Raw genomic sequence first — 26,416 nt, 5'->3', positions numbered from 1 at the left:
GCTTTGCTAAAGCTTCCGTTCTCCCCTGTGACTGGCATGTCATGTTTTGTACTGCCTCTGACTCACTGCTTGTTGTCCAGTATAGCTCAGCCCTTCTTGGAAAACTTTGGCTTGGGAAATCCAGGAATATTCTTGTATCCCGTCTCCACTTGGCCCGGGGCAGGGACTGTCTTCCTGGTCAGCCAGGCGGCTCGTGACAGGACGGGCGGCAGCAGTGAGTGCAGCTCAAGGAAAGCCCCGTTGCGTCTCGCATTCTCGCTCCAAGGGGAGCGTTACCTCACTTGTCTAGTTTGCAAGGCCAGAGCTGCAGGCGTTAGGGCCGAGCCTTGCTGGCTTTGCCAAGCTCTGGTTTTCCTGCAGCCAGCTCCCCTCTGCTGCCTGGGGATTCTCCCTGCGCCCTGCAGCCCACACCTTTAGGAGCTGCTCTGTCCATCCTTGGTCACTAGGTCACTTAGGGGTTACCTGCAAGCTGGGAAAGGTTGGAGATCAATCCAATCCTCAGCCTGTGGAGAAAGCAATGCGGCCGGGCTTCTCCCAGGCTGGGAAAGGGTGGATGCAAAGTTATATCTGTGCTTTCTGTCAGGATCTCAGCTCCACACCCTTGGCTGCTYCAAGAAATCTCAGAGCTGAGCTGACCTGTTGTGCTGGGGCGGCAGGATTTCACAGCGTGCTTGTAGCACCGTGTCATTGCAGGTGCTGAGCTCCTTCGCTTGTCAGCAGCGAGTGCGCTAAGGTCCTTCCCAATGGCCCAGAGAACACAGCAGCAATGAGGGGATTAACTCCTGCCTTTGCTGTCCCTGCTGTGGCAGCAGTTCTCAGCCTCTTCTGGCTGCTGTAGCGCAGGGTTGTGCTCCCTTCCCAGCCAGCAGCACAAATGTCCTCTTGTCCTCTGGTAGCTGCTCTTCCCATCTCGCAATGCTGTGAAGAATCAGTAGCTGTTTGAAAGCCTTGAGCTATGTTGACAGCTTAGAGGTAAGTGAGCTCATTTGTCCTTCTCAATGCAGCTTCTTTGGAGGGAGCAATATGGGCAGCTGRAGGTGCAGGCTGATGTGTCCTGGAGTGTTTGTACCACAGCCAGACCTGCCTTGGCTTCTCCTATTTGGCCCTCCAGCACATAGCGGTAAGGTAGAGAATGGGTCTCAGCTCCTGCTCCTCCCTGCCCCAGCGGTGGAGAGAAGGGGGGCAGTTCTTGCCCCTGAAGTTGTGCTCGCCTCTCAGCTGAGAASACACCCAGCAGAAGCTCCATGATTCAGGAGTGATCGAAAGCTGCAGGGAGGCAGGAGCTCCGCAGCTCTCTGGCTGATGTTCCTGAGCATTGGCTGTGCCTCTCCTCCAGCCCTTGGACCAGAACATCTCGCCTCGGGAAGCTGATTCAGCAGCAGGGATATCGGAACATGGTATTTCCTAAGGATTACTGAATAGCTGAGGCGGAGATGCTGCCAAAGGCACATATCTAGGGGCCAGGGCTCTTGTGTATAAGCTGAACCTGGTGCTCAAGCTGCCTGAAGCTTTTGCTGTTTCCGCTGCTATCTAGGGCAGAGGCAACCTGGGGCGCTGAGCGAAGCCCCCCATGTTGTAGCTGCGGGTGGGTTCATGTCCYCTTCCGTTTTGGGTTTCCACAGGCAGCTGAGCCTTTGCAAAGCCCCGTGCTGGAGCTGGGCTGCGTGAGAGCTGCSAAGGGCTGCAGTCCTTGTAATGCCCTCTTGTGCGGCGGGACAAGGGGGGCTGCTCCTCCAGTTGTCCCCAGAGCTGTCTTATCCCCGGGCCTGGTCCGTCTTGTGCAGTCTCGACTGCCGTGTTTGCTGGGCCAGATCTCCAGCTGTGCCTTTGTTTCTGTCTAAAGGAAAACAGTCCAGGGCAAGGAGCCCGGGACAGCTGCCAGCAGCTCAGCCCTTGGCCCTAATTCGCTGTGCAGCCTCCTGCCTCTTTCCCTGGCTCATGGTGAGAAATGGGGTATGTTCCCACCTGGGGGCTTGGGTGCTGTGGGCTTGGGGTGCTCCCTGGCCCCTTGTGCTTGTGGCAGGGGTGAGTAGACTCTGATGGTGACATTTTACAAGCCCTGCTTGGGAGAGAAGGAAGAAGCCGATGTGGAACAGCTTGACGGCTCTCAGCCACCCAGCAACCATCTCCATCCTCCCCACATGGGCAGCAGAGCCCTCCATGGCCTCCTGCTCCAGCCCATCCTCCTCTTCCCCCGCCTCGCAGCGGCCGTGCCGCCATCGGACGAGTTCTTTCCGCTTTGGATGATCCCTCTGTGAGGACTTGGCCAGAAGTCCCACATTCCTTCCATGCGAGCGCTGCCCTGGGCGCTCGCCAAGGCCCTGCCTCGCGGCCGCTATCGCGYGGGGCTCGGCGCCAGGCCCTGCCGGGCCTGCTTGCCGTGTGAGCAGCAGGGCCCTGCTGGGGTTCGCCGGCCTAAGGGCTGTTCAGGCCGGGCTTGCTCGTGTCTCTGACGTTTGGATGGGGAACGGGCTGCYGAAGTGTTAGTTTGAGTGCTGCTTGCAGCAGGGCTCTGCTTCAACCCTGCCTGGTTGCTTCTCTCTTCCCAAAGCTCCTGGCTGCTGTTTGCTAGAACAGTTTAGGTGAATTCCCATCTTTCGCTGCCTGACCTRTGGAAAAAGGTCTCCTGGCTCTGGTGTGGGTTCCTGAAAAGGTTAGGAGTGTGTGTGCATTGGGGAAGGGGCAGCTGGGGCCTCTCTAACAGGTAGGTAGATGATGGGGATGGAGGTAGATGAAGGTGTCTGTACCAATTTGCTGGAGCGCTGTCACACATCTGTTATTTCACCCCTCAACACTACTGTACATGCACCCTACCACAGCACAGCTCAAGCAAGGGGATRTCCTGCAGGACTCCAGCTATGGGCTGGGGCACCAAAGGGACCCTCTCCTCTGTCCCTGCCTTGTGGCCCAGCACCAAGTCCCCCTCCTCGCTCTGGAGCAGAGCACAGCTTGGCCTGGTGCCTCAGGCCAGCTGCTCTCTGCAAGCACATGGTGGGAGGTAAGGGATGTTCTCGTGACAGGCAATTTATAAGAGTGCAAAATAGCTGGGGTGTCCCAGCCCCGCGCTGCAGAGAGCCCTGGGGCCTGCAATGGAAATGTCTTCCCCAGGCTCCTCGCCCTGCTCCTCCAGGGTTGTGAATCCAGCCTGGGAGCTGGAGGGTGCTGGAGAGCAGGGGAAAACAACCATACTGCCTTCCTTGCAGCTGCTGTGCCCCGCATTGCCCCCAGGACCAAGAGCAGCCAGGGAGGTGGGTTTGTCCCTGCTGCTACACAGGGTGCTCGGGCAGGAGGATCTCACGCTGATGTCCAGCCYCCAACTAACAAAGTTGACCTCAGTCCAGGTAGGCTGCTCTGCCCTGCTCGCAGGAGCTTGGCGGGGCTAGGGCTTGCCCAAACTCCTCCTCTGTGCCCATCTCTGGTGAAGAAGGTAGGAAACTRCATGTGGGGTTTGGAGCAGGGTGGGAAACTTGCCCGGGTCCACAGGYAAGAGCTCTTAGAGAACATTGTAGCCCCTGTTTGCTGACCTGGCCTGATTGCCACTGGGTTCCTCAAGGTCAGGGGAGYGAGGTGCCCATGGAACATGCCCTGAGCTGCGCTCAGGGACGCAAGGAGAAGCCTGCTGCGCATGGGACACGCTCTGGGCAGTCTGTGGGTGTGTGCTGTGTGTGTGAGCAGCACCAGGAGCTTGGGGCTTCATGAGAAGTGGAGGCGCTTGTGGTGGCACTAGTGGGGCACAGTGGCAGTGGCCCCGGGGCTGGCAGSCGCGGCTGCTGCCCCCACACAGCAGCAGCAACAACAGCAGCCCTCAGTGGGTGACTGCTCTGCTGCTTGGCAGATGAGTAATGCTGTCTCCGGGCCAAGCCCACAAGCTGCTAATTTTAGCGATTACTCGGATTTTTCCAAACAGTCGCGAGTCTCTTAGTGATTCAGAGCAGCCCTGCTTGGCWGTGCTCCAGCCCCGGCCGTGTGAATGTGCTGGAGACCCGCCAGCATGGGCGGACATGGGGACTGTCCTCCTGCCTGGAGTGGGACAGACCTCCCCAGAGAGGGGATGCTCTAGTGCTGGGGCTCAAARGGAGGATATCAGGTGCTGTCAGGGCATGTCATTATGCCCAAGGTGAGGCATGAGTCCTATGTGATCTAAGTGATTGATCCCTAGTCATGCTGAAATCCCGCTCCTGTGAGCAAGGGCTGTGGGAGGAGACGGGCCTGGGACCTTGTGGAGTGGTGGTGTTTCGGTGTGAGCTCAGTGAGAGTGAGCAGCAAGGTTTGTGCAACMGGTCACAGGACAGACACAGGTGGGGCTGGGATCCCAGATTGCATTAAAACCACATGATGGGTGAGCACTGCCTGCTCCCCTGGGAGCACAGGGCCCTGTGTGGGGCAGGTTCAGAGCCCCGAGGGCGAAGTTACTGGGGACTGCTTGGGCTGCAGCTGCTATTGCYTCACGTGGGCTCAGCTGTAGGAGCCCCTGGGGCTCCAGGGCACAGATGCCTCCTCTGCATGGAGCTGCTACAGTTGGGATGGTGATGCTGGGCATGGATGTGTTGACAGTGATGCTGTTGTAGGAAGAGTCACCTCCTGCTGCTTCCTCGTACGTAGCTGTGCTCAGCCACAGCCCGGGGAGAAGCTGGTTCATGCTCCAAGGTGGCTTTGCAGCGGGCCAGGGGCTCTGCGTTCGGTGCAAGCTGGGGTGTCCCCGACCCTCTCCCTGCGGCCCCGGCGAGGAGGCTGTTGGGCTGGCAGCGCGAGGCCGGGGTSTGTGTGCGCCTGCCCTGCAGGCCGTTCCCGCGGGGGCTCTTGCTGCGCTGCCCCGTGGCCTGGCACGGCTCGGCTCGGCGGCCAGCGTGGCAGGGCTGCACGCCCGGGGACACGCGGCTGCCACCAGAGGCTTTGCTGCTGGCTCTGTGTCACGGGGCACCAAGATGTGTCCTGCTGGGGACCGCGGTGGCACCAGAGTCCAGCAGGTCCCTGCCTTTAGGGTTAGTCACTATCCCCTGACTGTGGGGGCTCCTCACGGCTTGASCTCAGTCTGGAGAGTTCATCTCCGTCCCAGGCAGTCCAGCTGGATCTGGGAAYGGTTCCCCATAGTCGTTGCTGTCCCCTGACGCTTGGCCATAGCACAAGGCACACGTAGCTGCATCCAGCAGCGTGCAAGCTCGCCGTTGCACAGAGCAGCTTCCTTTGGGAAGTGCTTATCTCATCCCAAACCAAATCCACATGCTGTCAGCTGGGGCTGCCTTTCCTTCCACGTGTGCCGAGCAGGGCCCAGGTGCTGGTGCTGTGAGTGGCTCTGTCTCCTCCCTGGCTGTCCTGGGGCTCGTCTCAGACATGGGCAACCCAGGGGCGAAGGTGCCATCCTCGCCTGTAAGCCCAGACCCTGGGCACAGTGAGAAGGGGCTGTGGGAGCCAAGGGAGAAGATGGAAAGTTCCCTGTCTCCCTGAGCCCCTAGGGCTTGGCCCACTCGTGTGTGCTAGAGCCCATCCGCAAGCTGCTGGTTGTGGGGGAGCAGCTGCCAGCRGGGAGCAACCAGGCAGGGCCTCCCGTTCCTGTTTTCCCAGCTTTCAGGGGTGCTGGAGGCAGTTTCTCCTGGCACGAGCTCCTGGGCAGGGCTCCTTGGCGGCYGCCGTGTCTGCACGGATGTGGGTGCCAGGTAAGGGAGGGCGCGGTGGTTCCCCCCGGCAAGGGCGCAGGATGCGCGTCCCCAGCCCAAGCCCAGCGCGGCCCTGCCGCTGGCTCCTCGCCCAGCCTGCGCCCAGCGGGGCTGCTCCCTGCGGCTGCTGCCTCGCTTCTCCAAGCGGAGGCCTGGTCTGGTTATGGAGGTGCAGGTGAAGGCAGCTGGGTGTTGGGAAAGGCCATTGCCCGAGGCTCCCCTGATGCCGCAGGTATTCAGAGAGGGAGCAGGCACAAAAGCCCGTGTGGTGCCCACGCTCTCAGCCACGGGGCTGGGTGTTTCGTGTTCCTCTGTCCGGGCTGCACAGACCCCACGGCACCTTCAGAGGCCTGGGCTGCTCCCCGCCGGCCGCTCTCCCGGTCTGCTCCGCTTGGAAGAAGCTGAGTCCGACATTCCTACGTCGGCTGTGCTCCGGGCGGTGGTTTTTGAGAAGCGCTGGCTTTTCACTTCTGCGGTGCCTTGCTGGAAAGCCGTGTGCTTCTGGGATGAGTCACGGCGGCCGGAGCCCAGCGCGCCGCCCGCACCGGGCAGGCAGAGCGGCCGATAAGGCAGCGCGATAGGGCAGCATGGGCCGCATGCCCTGCGCCAGGRCCCCGGGAGCCGGCGGCTCCCAAGCCTGCGCCTGACCCCAGCTGCACCACCCTCGGGCAGCGGGGAGTTTATTTTGGGAACGGCAGCTTGGGAAAGTCTCTCACGCGAGCTGAGGGATGGGTGGATGGATAGCGTTTTCCAGACTCCCCTTCTCTGGGCCCAAAGTGCAGCTGTTGCTGCAGGAGCAGGCAGCAAGCAGGGTGGCACAGCCGGGCAGCTCCAGCCCAGGGCTCCCTGCAGTCCCGCACGTCCCATGGCCCTAGACCCACGTGGGTGCTGGCCGCAGCCCACGCAGGACGGCTGCCGCCCGTAAACGTGAAGCAGAGTCAGTGCTCAGCTGCTGCCGCACGCCCCGTTCCCACGATCCCTGCCGCCTTCCCCTGGGTCTCACCAAAGGCTCCCTCCTGGGTCCCTCTAGCTTTTTCGTGTGTGTTACCAGCTCTCTGCCACAGGGTCCCCATTCCCTGCACCCTGGCGTGTTGCTGTGCAGGACGGACCCAAACCCACTGGACATCTCTGTGTGTCCCTCCTCCCGCGCTCTCTGCTCCCTGCCCTGCTCTCGAGACGCCGGGTGGCTGCGCTCTGCCAAGGGCTGCTCCTGTGTCAGAGCGCGCACGGAGCCGGCAGYGGGGGCTGCTCCTGTCTCGGCAGCTCGTTATCACTCATGGGACCTGGGCTGTGGCTGCTGCAGCTGCCGGAAACGTGGGTGGCCTGAAATGGGATCTGTGGAGTGAAGAGAGGCCGGTGGCTAGCACAGTGCTGCAGGCTCGAGAAAGCCTAAATGGGACCCTGGACTTGCTGCGTTATCTGCCCAAAGACTTGCTCCCGTTGCATCCCTGCCCTGTCTGGGTGTGAGCATCGCCATTCCGCCCCATGCCAGACCTATCTCCCCAGCACCCACGCTCATGGGCTCCCAAGCGGGATGCTCGGCCACGGCAGCAGCCTGGCCTCCAGCAATGCCCTGGCCGTGGCCACGGCAGAGCCCTGCAGCAGGGAGCAGCAGGTGCCCGCTCCCGTCGGAGGGATGTGGGTCAGCACTGCTGCCCTGGCTCCCGGGCACACCACGGGGCCGGGCTCCCCGCCTCACCATGCCCAGGGCCGAGACATTTCCAGCATGGCACTGCCAGATGGAGCAKCCCTGCTGCTGTCTGCTCCCCGCTGCCTGGTTTTCCCAGCCAGTTCCCAGGAGCGTGGAGAGCTGTGCCGGTTAGGCATGCTGCAGGAAGGAAGCAGGAAGAGCGCTGTGCTGAGCGTCACCGCTACCACGGATGCTCAGCTGGGCCTGGGAATTCCCCCCGGGAACAGGATGTCTGAGCCCCCATTTCCCAGCCACCATCTACCCCAGGCAGCCCTCTCGCAGCCTGGACTTCCTCTCTTGCTATTTCCAGTAACCAGGGTCAGGTGTGTGTGCAGACGGGGACACCTCCGATGCTGTGGAGAGCCCTGAGACTGACATCCCTTTCCTGCGGGTGGAAACGAGGGGAGCCTTGATGCACTGCTGCGTGGGCAGCTTTGGCTGCAGGCATGACCAGCACCTCCTTAAGGTGGGAGTGACACCCTGCCAGGGCTGGGGTGTGCAAGGCAAGCACCCCAAGGAGAGCCCCAGACCAGTCCCGGGCACGTGGTGCAACAGCAAAGACGAGACTGCAGCCYGGGGGCCTGGCCAGGTTGTTGGGGTGCACGGCTGTGCCCCATCAGGGGCTCTGGAGCTGTTTGCAGCCAGCAGGCTTGCCACGCCGGCTGCTTTTCCTTAAACCAAGGCCTTGGGCTTTTTAARGAAGAAAGTGAAATCACTGTCTTCGAGACAACCGATCTGTTTGCTGAGGAAGCACGAGTTGGAAGGAGCGCTGCTGCTGTGATTTCCCTAACCCCGACACTGCCCCTGTGCTGATTCATTGATTTGGACGGGTTATATACTGGGAGGGGAAGCGTGAACCGCACTCGGCTGGCTCGCCAGCGCGGAGCACGGAGCGGCGCTCGCTGCGAGCACTCGGCTGCGCGACGCACCGGCCGGTAAGTGTCCGCGGGACAGCCGGGGCTCCGAGCGGGGCTGGGGGATATGGGGGCTCAGCAGCCCTGCTGCTGCTATCACATGAGGTGCTCGGCTTGCAAGGGGTCTCCAAAAAGAAAAASAAGTCATCTTGGGGATCGTGGGAACTGAAATATTTACTTAGATAAAGTACTGCAAAAAAATAGCGTTTCTCTTTCCCTCTTATATTTTGCTTTTCCTCCCTGCATGTTCCTTACGGGTTAAGCTCAGGAATGTTTGGATGCTGAGGTGCATGAGTTGAATGATAGAGAATATTCAGCTTCTCTGCAAGTTTTTGTCCCTAGAAGAAGAAGAAAAAAAGAAGACAAATTGTTTTCAGCTGTCTTTCCTGAACCGCGCTCCAGCTTGGATGCTCTCGAAGCGCACTTAACAGGGAGTGACATGAGCAGGGCTTTTGATGTGCAAGGCGCTCAGTGAAATTTATAAACTGCCTGCTATAAACAGAACTGTTCTCGGACGCAGATTGTTTCCACATGTAAAACAAACCCTGCTGGTTCTGAGAGGGCTGTCCCCTTTCTCCGGAAAGCCAGTATTTTCCCTAGCAGGAGAATGGGACTTGCAGGAGGGAGCTGTGCCCTGCCAGCAGTAGATGATGCCCGTGTCTGTGGGGTGGGTAAGCCCTTGCCCACTGCAGAGCAGCGGCTGCTCTGAAGCCAGGGGAAAGGCACCAAAATCGGACCCACCCTGCCCTGACAGGCGGGTTGCAGCAGTCACGGTGGGCGGATGTCTCAGCCCCGGCTGATTTTGGCCACGAGAGCAGAATGCCTCACGTGGACACCCACACGCAGGCTGGCCCGGGGCCACAGCGCCTGCRAGGGGCACCCAGTGCCCTGCTGGCACAGGAGCCTTGGCCACGTCTCCTGGGCGATGCYGGTGGGTGGGTGGCCGTGCCCTGCGCTCGGGCACAGCCTGAGCTCCCGCCCTGCGCGCAGCTCCCTGGCGCGGTGCCGCTGGACCCGTCTCGCCGAAAGCTTTAGCTGCCGAAAGGGCTTTTGTAGCTTGACCGTGTCCGGGGAGCGGCTGCCCACGCTGCTCTTGGCTCCGGGACAGCAGTGCCGAGCGCTGGTGGCTGCATCATGCCTAGAAAGTGCCTGGTGGGAGCAACTTCTCTCACCCATCCTGGTATCCCTAGGCCCCGCTTGACTCTGTGTGCCCTCGGCTGACTCTGCTAGCTGCTGGTTTCAGGGTTTTCAGTGTTGCRCAGTGCCGGGAGGCGAGTGCCCATCATTGCAGCAAATGATTCTGCGCTGCAGAACAGGAAACCACACTCCCAGCCGCTGYGGGCTCCGGAGGAGCGAAGGGAGTCGTGGCCCTGCGCGGAGGGCGCCAGGGATGCCACTAACAGCTCTGGTAGGGCAGCGAGGCGCCCAGAGCCCCGGCTCCGGCTGGTCAGCGCCCCCCGCAGCTCCCCTGGGCTCCAAGGCCGGAGGCTGGGAGTGCAGCAGCTCCTGAGACCCCACTGGCTCTTTTCAGGGAGAAAACAAGACGCTGTCCCCAGGGGCAGTGCTYTGGCAGTGGGATGAGCCTTGGCGCTCAGCCTTTTCCCACACCTTTCTCCTTTGGCTTTTCTTGGCTGTCCCTCAAAGCAGCCAGCTTAACCTGCCRCTTTGGGAGATGTTGCAGGGTGACTGATGGTACGGGAGGCTCCGGCCAGCTCAGCTGCAGCGCCCTGGGAAAGCCCAGCACTGAGCTCCACTTTGCTTTCCCTGCAGGACACATGGAGCAGAGTGGCTGGCTCCTGCTGCTCGTGGGCTTGCACGCGGCCTGCGTYGCCCGTGCGCAATGCCCAGAGCAGTGCCAGTGCGTCCGCACCGCCCAGGTGGAGTGCTCCGGTGCCGGCATCGCTGCCGTCCCCAGCCCCATCCCTGCCAACACCATGACCCTGCAGATCATCAACACGCGCATCACGGAGCTGGGCGCCGCCTCCTTCGGCAACGCCTCCATGCTCATCGGGCTGCGCATCGAGAAGAACGACCTGTCRCGCCTCAGCCCCAGGGCCTTCCAGTACCTGCCCTCCCTGCGCTACCTCAGCCTGGCCAGCAACAAGCTGCAGGAGCTGCCCTTGGACGTRTTCGAGCCCTTGGGCCAGCTGGAGTCGCTGCTCCTGTCCAGCAACCAGATCCTCCACGTTGAGCCCTCCCACTTCGCCCAGCTGAGCAACCTCAAAGAGCTGCAGCTGCACGGCAACAACCTGCACGAGCTCTCCGAGGGGGTGTTCGACCCACTCACCAGCCTCACCAAGCTGAACCTGGCCAGGAACAACATYGAGCGCCTGCCACCCCAGGCCTTCGAGCGGCTGACACGGCTCCAGGTGCTGCGGCTGTACGAGAACCGGCTCCGGCACATCCCTGCGGGCACGTTTGATGGGCTGCCGGAGCTGGAGGAGCTGGGGCTGCACCAGAACCAGCTGGAGACGCTCTCGCCAGAGCTCTTCACACACAACGAGCGCCTCCAGAAGCTCTATCTCTCCAACAACCTCATCACCGCTCTGCCCAGTGGTGTCTTCCTGCCCTTGCGTGCCCTCTCCAAGATCACCCTGCACGTCAACCGGCTGCGGGAGATCGCCCCTGGTGCCTTCGGGTCCATGCCCAACCTCAAGGAGCTGTGGCTCTATGACAACGAGCTCACCRGCCTCCCTGAGGGCATCTTCAGCAACCTCACCGAGCTGCAGCTCCTGGTGCTGAGCAAGAACCAGCTGCGCTCGGTGTCGGCGGGAGCTTTCCGGGGCCTGGGCGAGCTGCTGGAGCTGTCGCTGCACAGCAACGCGCTGCAGCGCCTGGACGCCGGCGCTCTGCAGGGGCTGCCCAAGCTGCAGAACATCTCGCTGCAGAGCAACCAGCTGCGGGGGCTGCCGCGGGGCCTCTTCGAGGCCACACCGGCGCTGAGGAAGGTGCAGCTGCAGGGCAACGTCCTGGAGAACCTGCCGGCGGGCGTCTTCGCCCCGCTGGCCGCCCTGCGGGAGGTGAGGCTGCACAACAACTCCTGGCGCTGCGACGAGAAGATCCTCTCCCTCAAGACGTGGCTGGAGGCCAACCAGCACAAAGTGGGCGAGATCCCACCGGTGTGTGCCCTGCCGCTGCTGCTGCGGGGCGCTCCCATCGTGGGGCTGCAGCGCGAGCAGCTGCTCCCCGACGGGCTGCCCACCACGGCCGAGCCAGAGCGCTTCCCGGCCACCTCCCATCCCAGCACCGCGCTCTCGGCACAGCCACCTGCTCCAGCCGCCACGGCCACGGAGATGGGGCACCCCACGGGGCTGCCGACTGCGCCCGGCCTTGCCGAGGAGGAGCAGGAGGAGAGGGGGCAGTGGGGGCTGACGCGGGTGCAGAGCGGGGTGGTGGTGGCAGTCATCGTGCTGGTGTGCACGGCCCTGCTCTGCGCTCTCGTGGCGCTGGTGGTCTACAGCTGCAGGAAGAAGAGCAATATCGTGCTCATGAGGATGAAGGCGCCCAACGAAGCCTGAGYGCAGCGGCCGGCAAACCCTTGGGGGAGCGATGTTGGTGAGACAGCCCCTTGGTGCTGCCCGTGACGGGGGCTGGGACTCCTGGCAGCGACCTTGCACCCGCTGCAGTGGACAAGCTGGACGGGCCAGCATTGCTCCGCATYCCCCACGCTGCTCTGCTTTGCCTCRTGCAGGCCCTCTCCTGCAGGGAGGTGACACCCCACAGTCGCCCCRGCTCCTCTGCAGCCCCTCAGCTCCAGCACATTCTCTGTGCTCACCCCCTGCACCTCGGGGTGTCCCTGGGGCCCAGCAGGGTAGGGGCTGCCCAGGGCTCGGCAGGTTGCTGCAGCTTGGCCGTGCTGGTGCTCTCTGGAGCAAGTAAGGCATGGTCTCACCCATCCTTCATTTGGTGTTGCCCTTTGAGCAATTCTCACCGCTTGCCCTGGCGCTGCTTCTTGCCCCACTGCAGCTCCTGGTGACTTGTGCCCTTGCTCTTCTCCCACCCTGTGCCTGGGCACGCAGGGTGCTGAACCACCACGCAGCACTGACCGGGGAGAGCAGCAGAAACCTTCACCCTGAGCAGAGCTGTGTGTCCTTGTGCTGGTTTGCAGCCTGTGGGTATCCAGGGAGTGATTCCTCTGGGGCAGGGCTGTCTGTGCCTCATCCCTGTGCTTGGACAGGGCTCCTTGGTGCTACTGCAGCTTGCACAGAGCAACCTGGCTGTGCCCAACCTGCCCCCAGGCAGCGCAGGGTTGAGGAAAGCAGCACCTTCCCCYAGCCCCATCTCAAGAACGTCCTGCCCACACTGTGCTCCTGCTGGCTGAGGGGGTCCTGTCCCCGGGGGCCGAATGGGGGTGCGTACACAGTTTGGACACAGCAGCAAATGCCCAYAGCCAAGCTGCAGACCGAGGCCTGAGCCTCGTGGTAGGCTGACCTTCCCCAGGCCCCGCTGCAGTCTCTGCTCTTGCAGCAAGCTGGAGACGGGCCACTTGTAAGAGGTTGCTGCTGTTGGGAAAGCACCAGTGCCTGGGAGAGCAGCACGAAGCACGCGTGGAGCTGGCCCAAGCGCCGGCTCTGCCAGCTGGCCCTCACCCAAGGAAGTACTTTTCAAAGCCCCTTTCCCTGCRCGGGCCCCTCTCTGGGGCCAGGAGAGGCTCCCTGCACTTGCACCGCAGCCAGGCGCGGCTGCAGGAACATCCCAGGGCTGCAGCCAGCAGGACCCCATCTAGCTCACCTCTGTGTGACCCGTGGTGCTGCAATGGTGCTGCTCCGTGCTGGGAAACATCGCCACGGGTGTCGGAGAGTCGGGCRAGGGGCACTCCCCAGTGCCCGCTGATGTCCCTGCCCTGCGCCCTGCTCTGGTGGCAGCAGGGCCCGCGCGCTCCTCCTGCAGAATAGGCTGCAAACATGTGAATATGCGTCCGTGCTGTTCAGTACCTRCTCTGTGACCTTTCTGATTAAAGTGCAATTGTCCATCTCCAGTTCCAAGAATTGTTTGTTTAGTCCTATGTGTTATGCTGCCCTGTGCCCCTGGAATAACTCAACTTCACATTATTTTCTCTCCTAAAACACATATAGATATGTGTGTGTGATGGTGTGTGCATGTATGTATGATTTGATATTTATTTATTTATAACTTTTGTTTTGAGGAGAAGCCCACATATGCTGTCTGGCATGACCAGCATGAGGATTAGCAGGTCCTGTCATCTGGACTGGCCTGGGGTCCAGACTGGGAGAAGAGACATGGGAACTTCAAGGCTGTGGGAGGTCCCAGCCAGCAAAAACAGGAGRACAGCTTCCAGAGAGAGAGTGCTGACACCTCCATCAGCTTCTCCACAGAGACGCTTCCTGCAGTCCTCTCTCAAGACACAGGTTCAGTGGCTTTATCAGGTTTGGCCCTGGGGTGGTGGAGCTCACTCRGCTCTCTTTCAAGCCAGCTGCTGGTGATTGGGGCAGCCTCTGCTTCTGACACAGCTGAATTTCTTCACACCTGAGCAACCTGCCTCCATTTGTGCACCCAAAACCACTTAAGTACCCTGGGAGAAGCATTCAGCTCTACCAGGGAGGTGCTAGGCTTTTGGGATCCTGGCTGGTCTGTAGGCTTTGTTTGACCTCACATAAGCATCCCAGACTGGAAAGCACTCAATGCAATCAATATTGCTGGCTCTGCTCTCCTAGATGCACAGTGCTGTTCCTAGAGCCTTACTGGCCATGCTGCTCTTGCCTCACCATGGTTTGGGTTTGCTTTGGTAAGCCTTGCCTGCATCCCTCRCTTACTCAGGGGCACTTGTTGGTCTCATTCTTCAGTGATGTTTATTAAAATCCAGAAAGGGTTTTGGAGGGCTGCTGTGAGCAAGTRTGCTAGACTTTGGTGTGGGATGGGTGTCACTGGTGCCAGCAATGCCCTGCCACTGCCCTGGRGCTGGTGCACCTTCTGGGACATGACGCTGCCTCCCTGCCAGGATGCTAGCTCCCTGCTGGCTTTGTTTTGCGCTCTGAGTGCGTTCACCTCCATTCCGGCTGGGCCGGGTTGTTTCCGAAGCGCTCCAAGGACACGGGTTGCTGCTGCCGATAAGCAGAAATGGGCAGCTCCGCCCCAGCAGGGACGTTTCGTCAGCTGGCTTCAACATCCGCCCCAGAAAACATCTTCCTTTCTGGAGTTTTGCTTCTGCAAATTCACAGTGGAGCTGGTCACGGTACCCGTGATGCTGTTCTTGGTAAGTGGCAGCCTCTTGGCTCAGGTAGCTGGAGAGAAGGGCTTGCTGAGGGACCTGGGTGTGCTAGGAACTGGTTTTGGCTTTGTGTGAAAACATGGCAGAAGCTAGAAAGGAAGACAGGCCCAATTCAACTCTCGGACGTTGGCACAAATCTAGAGCACCCCTCATTTGAACGGGATTTCTCCAGGTTGTTATCACTGCAAAGCAATATTCAGCTCTGGGCGCTGTGCTCGCGTCCAGCTTTCTGGCAGCACCTGCATGTGTCCTGAGCTGTGGCCTGGAGGCCACTGCTCTGCTCAGGCTGTCCCCCGTGGGCTGGCAACAGGCACGTGGTCAATCAATATCCTGCAGGCCTCGGTGCTGCTGCTCCACTCACTTGGGACTGCCTGAGCTGCTGGGGCACCTAGACCTCTGCCAAACTACCCTGCCCGCTGCTGCTGGGTGGAGAAGGTTACCTGGGTATGTGTAGGACACTGGTCCTGTTCCAAAGCTGCTTCCAAAGGCTGCTTTGAGAAGTCCTTTGCTCGCTGGACACTGCCTGGGGGAGTGTGTCCTGCCACATGCAACCCCCGGATCTTCTCTCCACACTCCAGCACTTTGGCCCTTGGTCCCTGCACAGGCATGCATACACACACACACCCTTATTGCAAACTTGGGTCCAAAATCTTAATGAGAAATAGAAGGATGTAACAGGCACCTAGAAATACAGATAACGGAGCCTGCTCACTTGGGCCTGGATTGGCCCTGTCTGCTCTGCAGTGCTCTTCCTGCCATGCGGTGCCAGTAGCTACAGAGATGTGGTCAGGCTCCTGTGGGGCCTCAGGGAGATGATGCAGGCACGGCTTCGGCCATGGCCCTGCAGGACACGGGGCCTGCCGTCGAGTGTGGCACAGCCCTGGTTGTCACGGGTCAAGAGCAGGGCTGGGACATAGATGGAAAAATGTGGATGCACTGAAGGGGAGGGGTTGGGAAGTGCCCTGCTCCCGAGAAAGCCAAGCAAGGGCATTGCTGGAGTGATTTGCAGGATGCAGGATGATCTTGTGGGCTGGGCACGCTGTATTTCTCAGCACAAAGGCCACTTCTCCTGGGGTGTAGATTTTTGTGCTACTGAAGCAGTGTGTGGGGCGGGACTGGCCACAGCACCGGGATGAGCCTTCGTACCTTCTCCAGTGCAGGGTGATGGTCTACATGGTGCTGGGGCTGGGGTCCCTGCTGGTGGGAGGGTTCCCCCAGCCCTGCCCTCCGTCCTGCCAGTGCTACGATGTCTCCAAAGTCTTCTGCTCGGACGAGAGGATGCGGGAGATCCCTGTGGGACTGCCAGGAAATGCCACCCAGCTCTTCTTTGTGGAGACGGCCCTCAGCAGCCTCCACAGAGGGGCCCTGGGCTCCAGCAGCACCCTCACCAAGCTGGTTTTCCTCAACAACAACATCCAGGCGCTGGAGGCTGGCACGTTTCAGGGGCTGCCCAATCTCACGGAGCTGGAGGTCTCGGGCAACCCRCTGTCGTTTGTCAGCCCCGGTTTCTTGGCTGGCCTCCCCAGACTCAGCAAGCTCTCTCTGGGATCCAATGCCATCCGCTCCCTGAAGCCAGGAATCTTCGGTGCCGTGGGCTCCTTGCAGGACCTGCGTTTGCGGAGGAACAAGATTGAGGCGCTGCCTACCGAGATCTTCCGCCCGCTTCGGCACCTCCAGGTGCTGGACCTCTCCCAGAACGTCATGACTGAGCTGCCCCTGGGGCTCTTTGCTCCCCTCACCTCCCTCCGTGTCCTGAGGCTGAGCGACAACCTGCTGGCCTGGCTGCGGCCCAGCGCCTTCAGCAGCCTGGGCCACCTCGTGGAGCTCCACCTGGGCGGCAACCGGCTGGGTGAGCTGCCACGTGAGGCGTTCGCGGGCCTCGGCGGGCTGCGGCGGCTGCAGCTGCAGCACAACGCCCTGCGCAGCCTGCGCACCGACGTCTTCTCCTGCCTCCCCAACCTCACCTCCCTCAGCCTGGAGGGCAACCGGCTCGCCGCGCTGCCGGACACCCTCTTCTGGGGCACCCCGCGGCTCCTCGACCTCTCGCTCGCCCGCAACTGCCTGGAGACGGTGCCTGAGGGCGTCTTCGCCAACCTCTCGGAGGTGCAGACCCTGGCGCTCTCGCACAACAGCCTGGCCCACCTCCCCGCCGGCGCCTTCCAGGGCCTCTCGAGCCTCACGGTGCTGCGGCTCAGCCACAACAACCTCTCCAGCCTGGCGCCCGGGCTCCTGGCAGGGCTGCCGAGCCTGGTGGTGCTGGCGCTGGAGCACAACCGCCTGCCACAGCTGCCCACGGGGCTCTTCGACGCCAACGAGGAGCTGGCGCGTGTCGGGCTGGCGGACAACCCCTGGGTGTGCGAYTGCCGCCTCGCCTACCTCCTGGGCTGGCTGCAGGAGTTCGCCGAGCCCCTGCTCCACACGGCGGCCRCCTGCGCCGAGCCCGGGCCCATGAAGGGACGGTCCCTCCTGGAGGCAGCAGGACAGTGGCTGCCRTGCCAGAGGGAGCCGCCACCAGTGAAGGAGGAGGAGGAGGATGATGATGAGGAGGAGGAAGTGCCTGGTCCGTGCACCTACAGCGATGCCGAGGGCAGCGTGCAGGCGGCCTGCGACGCCGCGGGCTGCCGGCAGCTCAGCCTGCGCCTGCCCGAGGCGGCGGCGGGGCTGCCCTTCCAGGGCGCCTGGGTGCTGCGCTCCCGCTGCGGCGTGCTGCACGTCAGCGTCAGCCTCAGCATGGCAGCGCCGCGCGGCGCCCAGCCCGCCGGCCCCGCTGCTCCCTGAGGGCTCTGCCCCGCCTGCCCAAAGACGCCGAGAAACGCCGCTCCGTCCTACCAGTCTCCCCTGCCGCTGTTGCTGTCTGTCGCCAAATGCAAGAGCTGGCTGTGGGGGGTTATTCCCCCGCCAGGTGTTTCCTGTTGATTTCAAGTATCATTAAATTGTATATATCTACTTTGTGTGGCCAGTTCCCAGGGCGGAGAGAAGAATGGGGCTTAAGGCAACTTGTGGGAAGTCCCAGCCATGCTGTCCATCCAGGGAGGCAGGTAGGTCATGTCCATCCCTAGAGAAGGGATCCTGCAGGCAAGTGTGTGTGCATGACCCACCAGGCTCWGGGACCATCTACCCTGCATGCTCAGCACAACTTTCTCCCTGTTCCCCTCTGGAACAAGCAGTTTACTGTGCAGTGTTGCTGCACCATCTTGTGGCCAATGGGACACGGGCCTTTCCTGTGCCAGAGASAACTCAGTTGGCCTAGAGGAAGCCTGGCCACCAGCTGGGGCTGCCCCGGGCCTCCTGGCTCTGCCTGAACTTAGAGGAACTTGAGGTCTTTTCTTGAGGACTTGCTGGATTTGCTCTCCCTGGTGGCTGCTGTTCTGGGCCCCGGTGCTCTGGGACCACAATAACCAGATGGTGCTTGGTGTTAGTCGGTTGCATGAAAGAACTTAGCTGGCTTGGCTGGAAAACGAGCGCTGTTAGTACTGGGGGAGGGGGACTGTTGCCTGACAGCATCGGCCTCCTTCCAGCACGTCAAGTTACAGCATCGGCAGCACARAGCCGGCCCAGCTGGGAGTCTTCTCCTTCCACAAGCACTCATGCTCACACGCACGTTTCCTGCTGCACAAAAGGTTTAATTAGCACCGTGCATGCAATGGAGGTGACCACCTTCCCTGCCACCTCCCCGGCCCCAGCTCACTGTAGGGACCACTCAGCCCTCACTGCAGGAGCTGTGTTTGCCCTCGTGTCCCTTTCCCCTTGCCTGTCCCGTGTCAGCGCACAGTGCCAAACTGCTGCTCTGTTGTAATGCAAAGGAGCTTGTGTTTGGRACATTGGAGAAGGACTTTCGGCAAGGAGAGTCAGCATGTTCTGTTTTAAGGGCAACATGCACATGGGTTTAGACGGGAGATGGGTAAGGCTGCTGAATGCGTAAATGTCATGGTTTTTAATTTGCCAGGAAAGGTGTAGTTAAGCCTGGTAAGCATGAGCTGTAAGAGATGAGAAACAAAAGTGAAATGTTCAAATGCAATTACTCTGTGGGATGTGATAAGCTCCCTGTCATTTTAAGTCTTTGAATCAGGTGGGGTTTTTCATCCCTCCAGCTGCTGCACCTGCGAGGAGCCCTGGGTGCCCCCCAGCTTGTAGGATCATGCCGGTGAGTGCAGGACACARCCACAGGTCCATTGCTGGGCAGCCTGAGCCCATGAGTGGGGCAGCGGCTGTGGGTGCCAAGCCATGGCCAGACATCGTGGGATCTGTCCAGCAGGGTCACASGTGTTGCTGCTGTAGCAGGTTTCACAAAACACCATTAGGCCAGTGCCTGCTGGCCAACTCAGGAGGAAGGGGACATTTGTATATTTTTACTAGGAAAAGCTTCGGTAAAAAATCTCCTTTTTTGTATTAATGGGAGTGGTGGCTGTGAGGTCGATGGATTACACTGAAATACGAGGCTGTGAAGACCGCTGGCTTCTGAACAGACTGGCCTGGATATCTTCAGCTTTCTGGATGTGGCTGGTCAAGTGGCTCCAACAGATAACTCCTCTRGGCTACGTGCCTCTCCTCATCTCGAGGGAGTTTCAGGAATTGCCTCCCATGCCGGCAGCCTGGCTGTGCTGCCCCTTATCTCTCTGTGCAGCGATATCATGTGAAACCAAACCCTGCGCCTGCTGCGGGGATAAAAAACTCCTTCCTCAGCCTCGCCAGGCGGAGGGACCCTTGTTTGGAGGCCTTGCTCCCCGTTCGCCTTGGCTCGCCTCCGGAGTGGCTGCAGTGGGTGCCCACGCTACGTCAGAAGCRTCGAGTAAGTGTCACGCTGCGTCAAGTAAGTGATGCCAAATGCTCCTTTTGCTCTTTAAAACCAGGAACGTACTTGGGAAGGGCAGTTCTGGAGAGAGCATACTCCCTCGACAGCAAGGCTGCGAGGCTCTGATCGCGTGCCTTTTCCTGCAGCCTGTCCTCTCTTATTCCTGCCCAAGAGAGAGGAGCAGGCTCCATGCAGCCAGCTGGGATGCGGGAGTCTTAAAAGCATTTTGCAGTTCAAAACTGTTTATTTCCATCCCCATGCACCCAGGCCAGCTTGTTCTGTCTGTGCCTGAAATCCAGGCCGTCTGCTCTGCCCCTGCAGCTGCACTTTTATTCTCTTGGCCCCCAACTTGTCTACCTGAAATAGGCTTGAAGAGAGGATGGTCAGGGAAAAAAATGGCTTTGGGCTCTGGGAAACCATAGGGAGGTAAGCCACATACATCTCAGATGTGTCTGTTTGTACCCAAAATTTTTTAGTCTTTGGAARGCTGGATTTGCTGATCTCTAAACATCTTTCTTCAGAGAGTTTCTAGGTCTTTTCATAGGAAATCTCACCTCCCGATGTAAACCTTCTCCATAGTAATCACTGGATGCCAAAAAGCAGTCCACATTCCTTTCTCTTGCTCTCACCCATGGCTGTGAATCACAAACTGAAAACTGCTGCTGGAGTGTGATGCTCGTTGTCATTAAAACAGAGCTAATGTGTTAGCTGGATGTTTTAGAACGATGTGGAAGTGGGGGACATTTGCACAGCTCTTAACTGCACCCTGTGGCTTCCACATCATGGCTCTAAATGCTGGGCATCAAATAGTTAACTTGTGGATATTAGAGAGTCTAGTCCTAAGCAAAAAGCTCAGTGTGCTCTGCAGAGGTGTCTGACCTGTACRTTCAGAGCAAACCCAAGGATGGGCACAGAGACCTACAACAGGACAGCTAGAGGAGAAAGKAAAAGGGACACAGCAGGCATCACTGCGTCAGTGTATCTGCTTCTGATAGCTCTGGGTGACACCGGGCAGTCCTGAGGAGCTCTGCTGAAAGGCTGATGTGGCACCACTGCAAGTGACCGTGAATGACATAGGAAAATGTATCCTTCCTAGTATAGGGAAGGTGCTGGGTGTCTCACTGTCCTAGCTGTTGTTACAAAAATTACAGTAATGCTGGTTATTTTTCCACTGATGTATTGCATAAAGTGGTCTGCTGTTCTAAGTGGTAAATTTATTGGCAAATTCTGAGTGAGCGAGGACGTTTGGTCTTGGCTCTCCCACACTTCAGTTGTGAGTTGGCTCTCTCTCCACTTCTCTCCATCTCTTAGTATCAACAAAAGTGAATGTAAATGCAGCCTACTTTGGCTTGTACAGTCTCTCTCTTTCATAAAGTGATTTATGATATGTGAGTAGAAGAGTGCTGAGAGCTGAATGACAGTGTCATAATTCATGAGCTGTGGACACAGATTTTATTTTTCTTCATACCTGATATCTGATTTTTTTTTTAATTTATTTTTTTTAGGACAATGTACCAGCATTTCCTTTTCCTTTTTTTCCTCTCCTTCCATCCCTATAAATGCCAAGGACAAATCTTGAGTGAAGACCAGTATGAAACTCCCAAGGATTACCAAGAAGTCTACAGAGGAAACAAAAATGATGTCAAAGAAATACCTAAAATTGCAAAGCCCTTCATTTCCGAGATGATCTTTGTACAGACTAGCGTCACTGATATAAGGAAAAGTGCGTTCAGATACATGCCTAACCTGGTCAAAATCCTGTTTATTGGCAACAAAATCAAGACAGTAGAACCAGGAGCCTTTGACGGTTTGGATAAACTGAGGGATTTGGAGATCTCTGGTGCCTCATTAGAAGAACTAGCTGTGGGTACTTTCCAAAACCTTCCAAGCTTGCGGAAACTGGAGCTGAGAGACAGCCACATCAGACATATCCCCAAAGGACTGTTCGATGGTCTGAAGAATTTGGGAGAGCTCTCTTTGCACATCAATGCGATCCCTTCTCTCCCAGAAGGCATCTTCGATTCTCTTACCAATCTAACGTTTTTGGACTTGGCTAGAAATAGGATCAGGACTCTTCCTGAGGATGCCTTTAGCAAACTCACCCAGCTGCAAGTCCTACGGCTGTATGAGAATGAGCTGCAGGACCTCCCAGAGGGATTGCTGGATGGTCAGCAGGGGCTGCTGGAGCTCAGTCTCCAGAGGAACAGGCTCAGCGTGCTGCCCACCACCCTCCTGAATAACCTACCCCACCTCGAGAAACTCCTCTTGGACAACAATCTCCTCAGGATTCTCCCACTTCAAGGYTTTTTTGGTTTAAAAAAGCTGAAACTACTGACGCTGGGTTCAAACCACATTGCGGAGCTTCCTGGCTGCCTTTTTGATGTCATGCCACAGCTCCGGGAGCTGGACCTGGGCAGGAACAGTTTGATCACACTTCCAGATGGCATTTTTAGAAACCTCACATCTCTCAACAAACTTGTCTTATCCCAGAACCAGCTAACAGYCCTACCAAGAGGAGCCTTTGCTGGGCTCAGCAAGCTCTCAGACCTCCAGCTGGACACAAATCAGCTCTCTGCTCTGGACAGTAAGGTCTTTGTTTCTCTCACAAATCTGAAAACTCTCAACCTTAGAAAGAATCAGCTGGAGAACATCCCTCACGGGCTCTTGGACCCACTGGAAAGACTCAGTTCGCTGTATCTCAGTGGGAACCCATGGAGATGTGACTGCAATCTTTTCTACCTGCACAACTGGATCCAGAACAACACTGAAAAAGTTAAATTGCCCACCCAAGTTACGTGCAAGAGTCCACCCCACCTGGCAGGGCAAGCAGTAATGTCACTGAGAGGCAACCAGTTAATTTGTCCAAATACTCCGCCTGCTTCAGCTTCTTTTAGTCCACCTCTGCTATTCGCTTCCTTGTCACCACAAGTGATGTCAACTGTGCTATCAGCCAGGGCTTTCCCAACTGCAGTGCTGACCACAGTGTCACCAGGGACCTTCCCCATCTTGGCAGTGCCGAACACAGCACTGCCTGCAGCCATTACTACCGTGATGTCAACCTTGCCACAAAAAGCTTACATCAGTTCTCCATCCTTGGAGGCCCTCATCACCAAATCATCACCAGCTGTGCTGCCAGAGGCCTTCATCGTAACCCCATCTCCAACTGTGCCAGTGGAGGCCTCCTTCAGCATTCCAGCCCTGACCATGCCTCAGAAGACTTCCTTTACCACTTCAGCTCCAACCATGCTAACAGAGGCCTCCATCAGCACCCAATTTCCAACCATGCCACCAGAGACCTCCATCACCAGCCCATCTCCAACTGTGCTGAGAGAGGTCCAGATCACCACCCCATCTCCAACCATGTCACCAGAGGTCTTCAGCTTCAGTCCAACACCAGCCATCTTAAGTCTACAGCCTCCTGGAGTCACTACCACAGAGCCCACASCATTCACACCAGCTTCTGCTGCTACCCCAGTGTCAGCCACTACCCTGGCAGCCACTGCTGGACAAATGTCACCTGTTCCTTCAGCTCCTACAGGGAGGCCAGCAGCCAACATTTTGGGCACTCCCAGCAACTCCTTTGCCTCGGGCTTTCCGTCAGTGCTCCAGCCAACCCGCAGGGCTGCTAGCCTGGGCATGACTACACCGGCATCGTACTCATCATCTGACCAAGACTCTAAGCCAAGCAAGGAGCTGGACCAGGTTGCAGTGTGGGGACAATCCACCATCAGCACCCATGCCTCAGGCACAGCCTCGCAGAAGAGTCCTGCCTGTCAGCCCCCGCTCACTCCCCTCTCAACGTCTCCCTCCTCCTCTCTCCTCACCATTGCTGCCACRTGGGACCATGAACGTGCCCAGCCAGCCTCCCTGCCCTTGTTCCCTTGCTGTCTTCATGCTTGGGGCTGCATCTYGTGCTCTAGCCACTGGTACTGCCTAGCCTCCCTCACCCTGTACTTGTCTATCCTTGTGCTGGAAATTGGTTGCACATTTCTGGGGTTGAATCTGGCCCTTCTCCTCCACAAAGCCACTTGCCGTAGAGGTGGACCTAGGGTGTTGGTGAGGCTGGTGAGTGTCCAGCCTCGGGCAGCCACATGTCCATGAAAGAGTGTCCACGGGGCTGTGAGGTGTGAGGCTGCTCCAGGGCCCCCTGAGGAGGTCCTAGCACCACTGTGATCTTTGCTGCTCCTGTCCAACCAGCCCACTTAGCGCAGCTGGTGCATCTCTGTATTGTGTCACCAGCTGCACACTGGAGAGCCTGTGGGCCTGGGGGAGCGGGGCTGCCCTGTCCCTAGTGACCCCACCTCATGGTCCCTTCAGCCAGGCGACACTAGATGGCATCGCTGCACCGGCGGTGACAGCCACCGCCTGTCCCTCTGCCAGGCACGGCCACACAGGGTGATGGCCCTGGAAAACCTACTGTGACGTGTGGAGACCCTGCTGCCAACCCTACCGAGTCGTGCTACGAACAGGTCCATGCCGGTAGGTCCACCAAGCAACTCTGCGCTCTTCCTCTCTCGTTCTTGGTTTCCACCTGACCAATATTAAAGTCTGCTGGGAGCATCATTACCAAAAAAGGGCTGATGAGAGGAGTGTTTCTGTGCCAGGCTCTTTCTCGACATGGTCTCCTGGGGTGGTTGCTCATTGCTGGTTGGGGTGTAGGGTGCCCAAACTGGTGCAAGCGGTTGGAGAGCTGCCATGGACCAGGGCTGCAACCTCTCCCGTTGGTCTATGGACACAGGCAATGACTGTGTGAGAAAATCGATGCTTTTTATTTTTTTTTTTATTTTTTTTTCTTCTCTTAAGTCTTCTGTTCCCAAAAGCTCTTTGAGATGCTGCATGTCCTGGTTTCTCTGGCAGAATAACCTGTGAATATGTCCAATCACTTTGCATACAGTAATTTAATTTATTCCCTTGGGAGGTCCCAAATACTTGGGAACTGCACCCAAAATCCAGGCTAAGTGCCAGTTTCTTTGAAGTTCAGGCAGAGGTGGGTAACTTCCCTCCTAAATGAAGTTTTGACGTGTGTGTGTTCACCTCTGCACTTCTGGGCCGCAACCAGGACCAGAAAAGGAAAGTACCAAAGTTAAACAAAAGCGCCTGTTTCTGTGGCTTTTCTGGCATGGCAGGAAGTGCTGAAATTTTCACTAGAAAGCTTTATCCCAGGAGAGTTGGAGTCTGATTTCGATGGCTTTGCAAAGACTGCTGTGGCACTGTGACCTGGACAGGACCAAAGCTCCTGGTCCCTGCAGGCTGGGCCTTTGCAGAGAGGGCCCTGCACTTGCTGTAAGGCAGGAGACGAGGCTGAGGCCGTGAGCGCTCTTGGTGCTGCTCCCTCACAGCTTCTCCCCAGGGTTAGAGTTTCGCAGCCTGGGAGCTGAACCCACGTCCCACTGGGCACAGAAATTACTGTCCTGCTGGGGCAGATCAGCAAGAGCCCGAGRATGTGAGCCGTGAAGGCCTGCAAGGCAGAAGGCAGCCAGGAGGGGCAGCTAATGATCGCGCTGAGGAGCAGGCCTCCATGGTCATAGCTGCCCCCATTTGTGGGCTACTGAGGTGTGTTGTCTCCTGCTCCTGCCTTTTCAGCATAAAAAAAGTCACAGTTTTTGCTGACGATGCTCAGCAGTGGTGACTTAGCCTGGCCCCAAGCTGAACCACCCTGGTTATTACGGGGTTGAATTTGTCCGTAGGCCRTTGCCTCTGGAGCCAGCTCCATCCAGCCGTGTCCCGAGTGTCCTTCGGTGGGAGCAGTGTGTGGACGCAGCTGGTTCGGGGCCTCGGGGAGGACGGCACGTGTAAATCGATAGCCAGGCCACGTGTTGCACGAGGAGGGTCCACCGGGAGCGTCCGCTTGTGTCTGCAAATCCCACTGCGGTTCGTGCCAGAGCTCAGCTCGAGCCCAAGCGCTGCCAGGCCTAGCGCTGTGTGGGGTTATATTTATCCCCCGTGCACAGCTGCGTGGTTTGCACATAGGGTGAATCAAAACTCCAGCTCTAGGACCACAAGAGCAAGGGTTGGTGCCCGTGAGCTCAAGCCTCCTCAGGAAAAAGACAGAGGTGCCTGTACCCCCCTGATCTGCTCCTGGACCTGTGGACTCAAGCGCTGCAGTGCCAAAGAGCAGAGGAGGTGTTGGGTGCCAGCTCTGCGTCTGTGACCGTGTTAGGCACTTGGCTCTGTGTCTTTGCTAAGCGCCCGTGCAGTGTTGCAGGATGTTCAGCAGCTCCTCAAGGACCTGGGGATGTCTGAAATGCCGTAGGCGAGCGCGGGGCAGCACATCTGCGGGGACGGAGTCAACAGCTCTGACCGGGGCCTGGCGCCGCGGGTAACGAGGCGCAGATGAGGGGAAGGGAGTGTTTTCCCTGGCAGTTCACGTGGACTCAGCTTAATACATGATTTAGAGGGTTTGAAAGCCGGGCCTGGCTGCCGGGGAAGGGAGCGTGAGCACTTTTATATATTGCTTTTCAGATATTTAATGGCCCAGTGCAATCTAAATAGGGAAGTACTTTGGGGGTGAGATTAGCACAACATAATCACATCTTAAAAGGCCTTTGGAGACACAAAGCATGTCTGCTTCCCTATTAATTACTCGCTGTTAATAAAGCCGGGGTCAGGGCCAGAGGTGTTTGCTCCGGAGGGCCGGGGCCGCCTTTGCAGGGAGCCGCGCGCTCTCTCATGGACACGTGTGTGAAATGAGGGTCCTGTCCTCCTCGCTGCAACCATCGCCTCCCCGCACACGGCTCCAGCCGGGGAAACTAATGGCCCACATTCCTTCAGCAGCCTTTAAAACTAATTTGCCTTATACTACCCCAAAAGGGCTATGCCTTTCCAAGGGCCCAGAACACCTCCGAGTGCTATAAAATAATAATAGCYGGGGCGTTCTCAGCACGGGAACTTCCTGCTATGATTGATTTCCAATTTGCRATGAAAAGACAGCCTTCTGTGTGTCTGGGGAGAGGGCCGGAGCAGCTGGCTGGCAGTCAGGATTTAGCCTCCTCCACCACCTAGGGGCAGAGCCCAGAGGGACAAGACTGTGTTCCTGTGGTGGGAATTAGTAGCAGTTCCCATCCGGGCAGCCCTTGCTGCATGTGGGCATGTGGTCTGCCCTAGGCTGCCCCATTGCTGAGCATGGGATCCTTGGGG

At 58.5% G+C, this 26,416-nt stretch overlaps 2 protein-coding genes across 2 annotated transcripts; both read left to right on the top strand.

Annotated features, from left to right (window-relative positions):
• Positions 1-10,033: 10,033 nt before the first annotated feature.
• On the top strand, positions 10,034-11,776 carry LRRC15 (leucine rich repeat containing 15). The gene has a single exon (XM_026039556.1). It carries the CDS (start codon positions 10,034-10,036, stop codon positions 11,774-11,776), a length of 1,743 nt encoding a protein of 580 aa, XP_025895341.1.
• Positions 11,777-14,401: 2,625 nt separating this feature from the next.
• Positions 14,402-24,141, top strand: LOC112947456. The gene is made up of 6 exons (XM_026039545.1): positions 14,402-14,472; positions 15,643-17,215; positions 19,171-19,276; positions 20,785-23,024; positions 23,660-23,758; positions 24,137-24,141. Exons 1-6 carry the CDS (start codon positions 14,461-14,463, stop codon positions 24,139-24,141), a joined length of 4,035 nt encoding a protein of 1,344 aa, XP_025895330.1. The 5' UTR covers positions 14,402-14,460.
• The last annotated feature ends 2,275 nt before the right edge of the window (positions 24,142-26,416 follow it).

The sequence above is a fragment of the Nothoprocta perdicaria genome, unplaced genomic scaffold (genome assembly GCF_003342845.1).
Source record: "Nothoprocta perdicaria isolate Ctin4 unplaced genomic scaffold, notPer1 scaffold_232, whole genome shotgun sequence".
NCBI classification, from domain to species: domain Eukaryota; kingdom Metazoa; phylum Chordata; class Aves; order Tinamiformes; family Tinamidae; genus Nothoprocta; species Nothoprocta perdicaria.
This window is presented reverse-complemented; position numbering and strand designations above follow the sequence as displayed.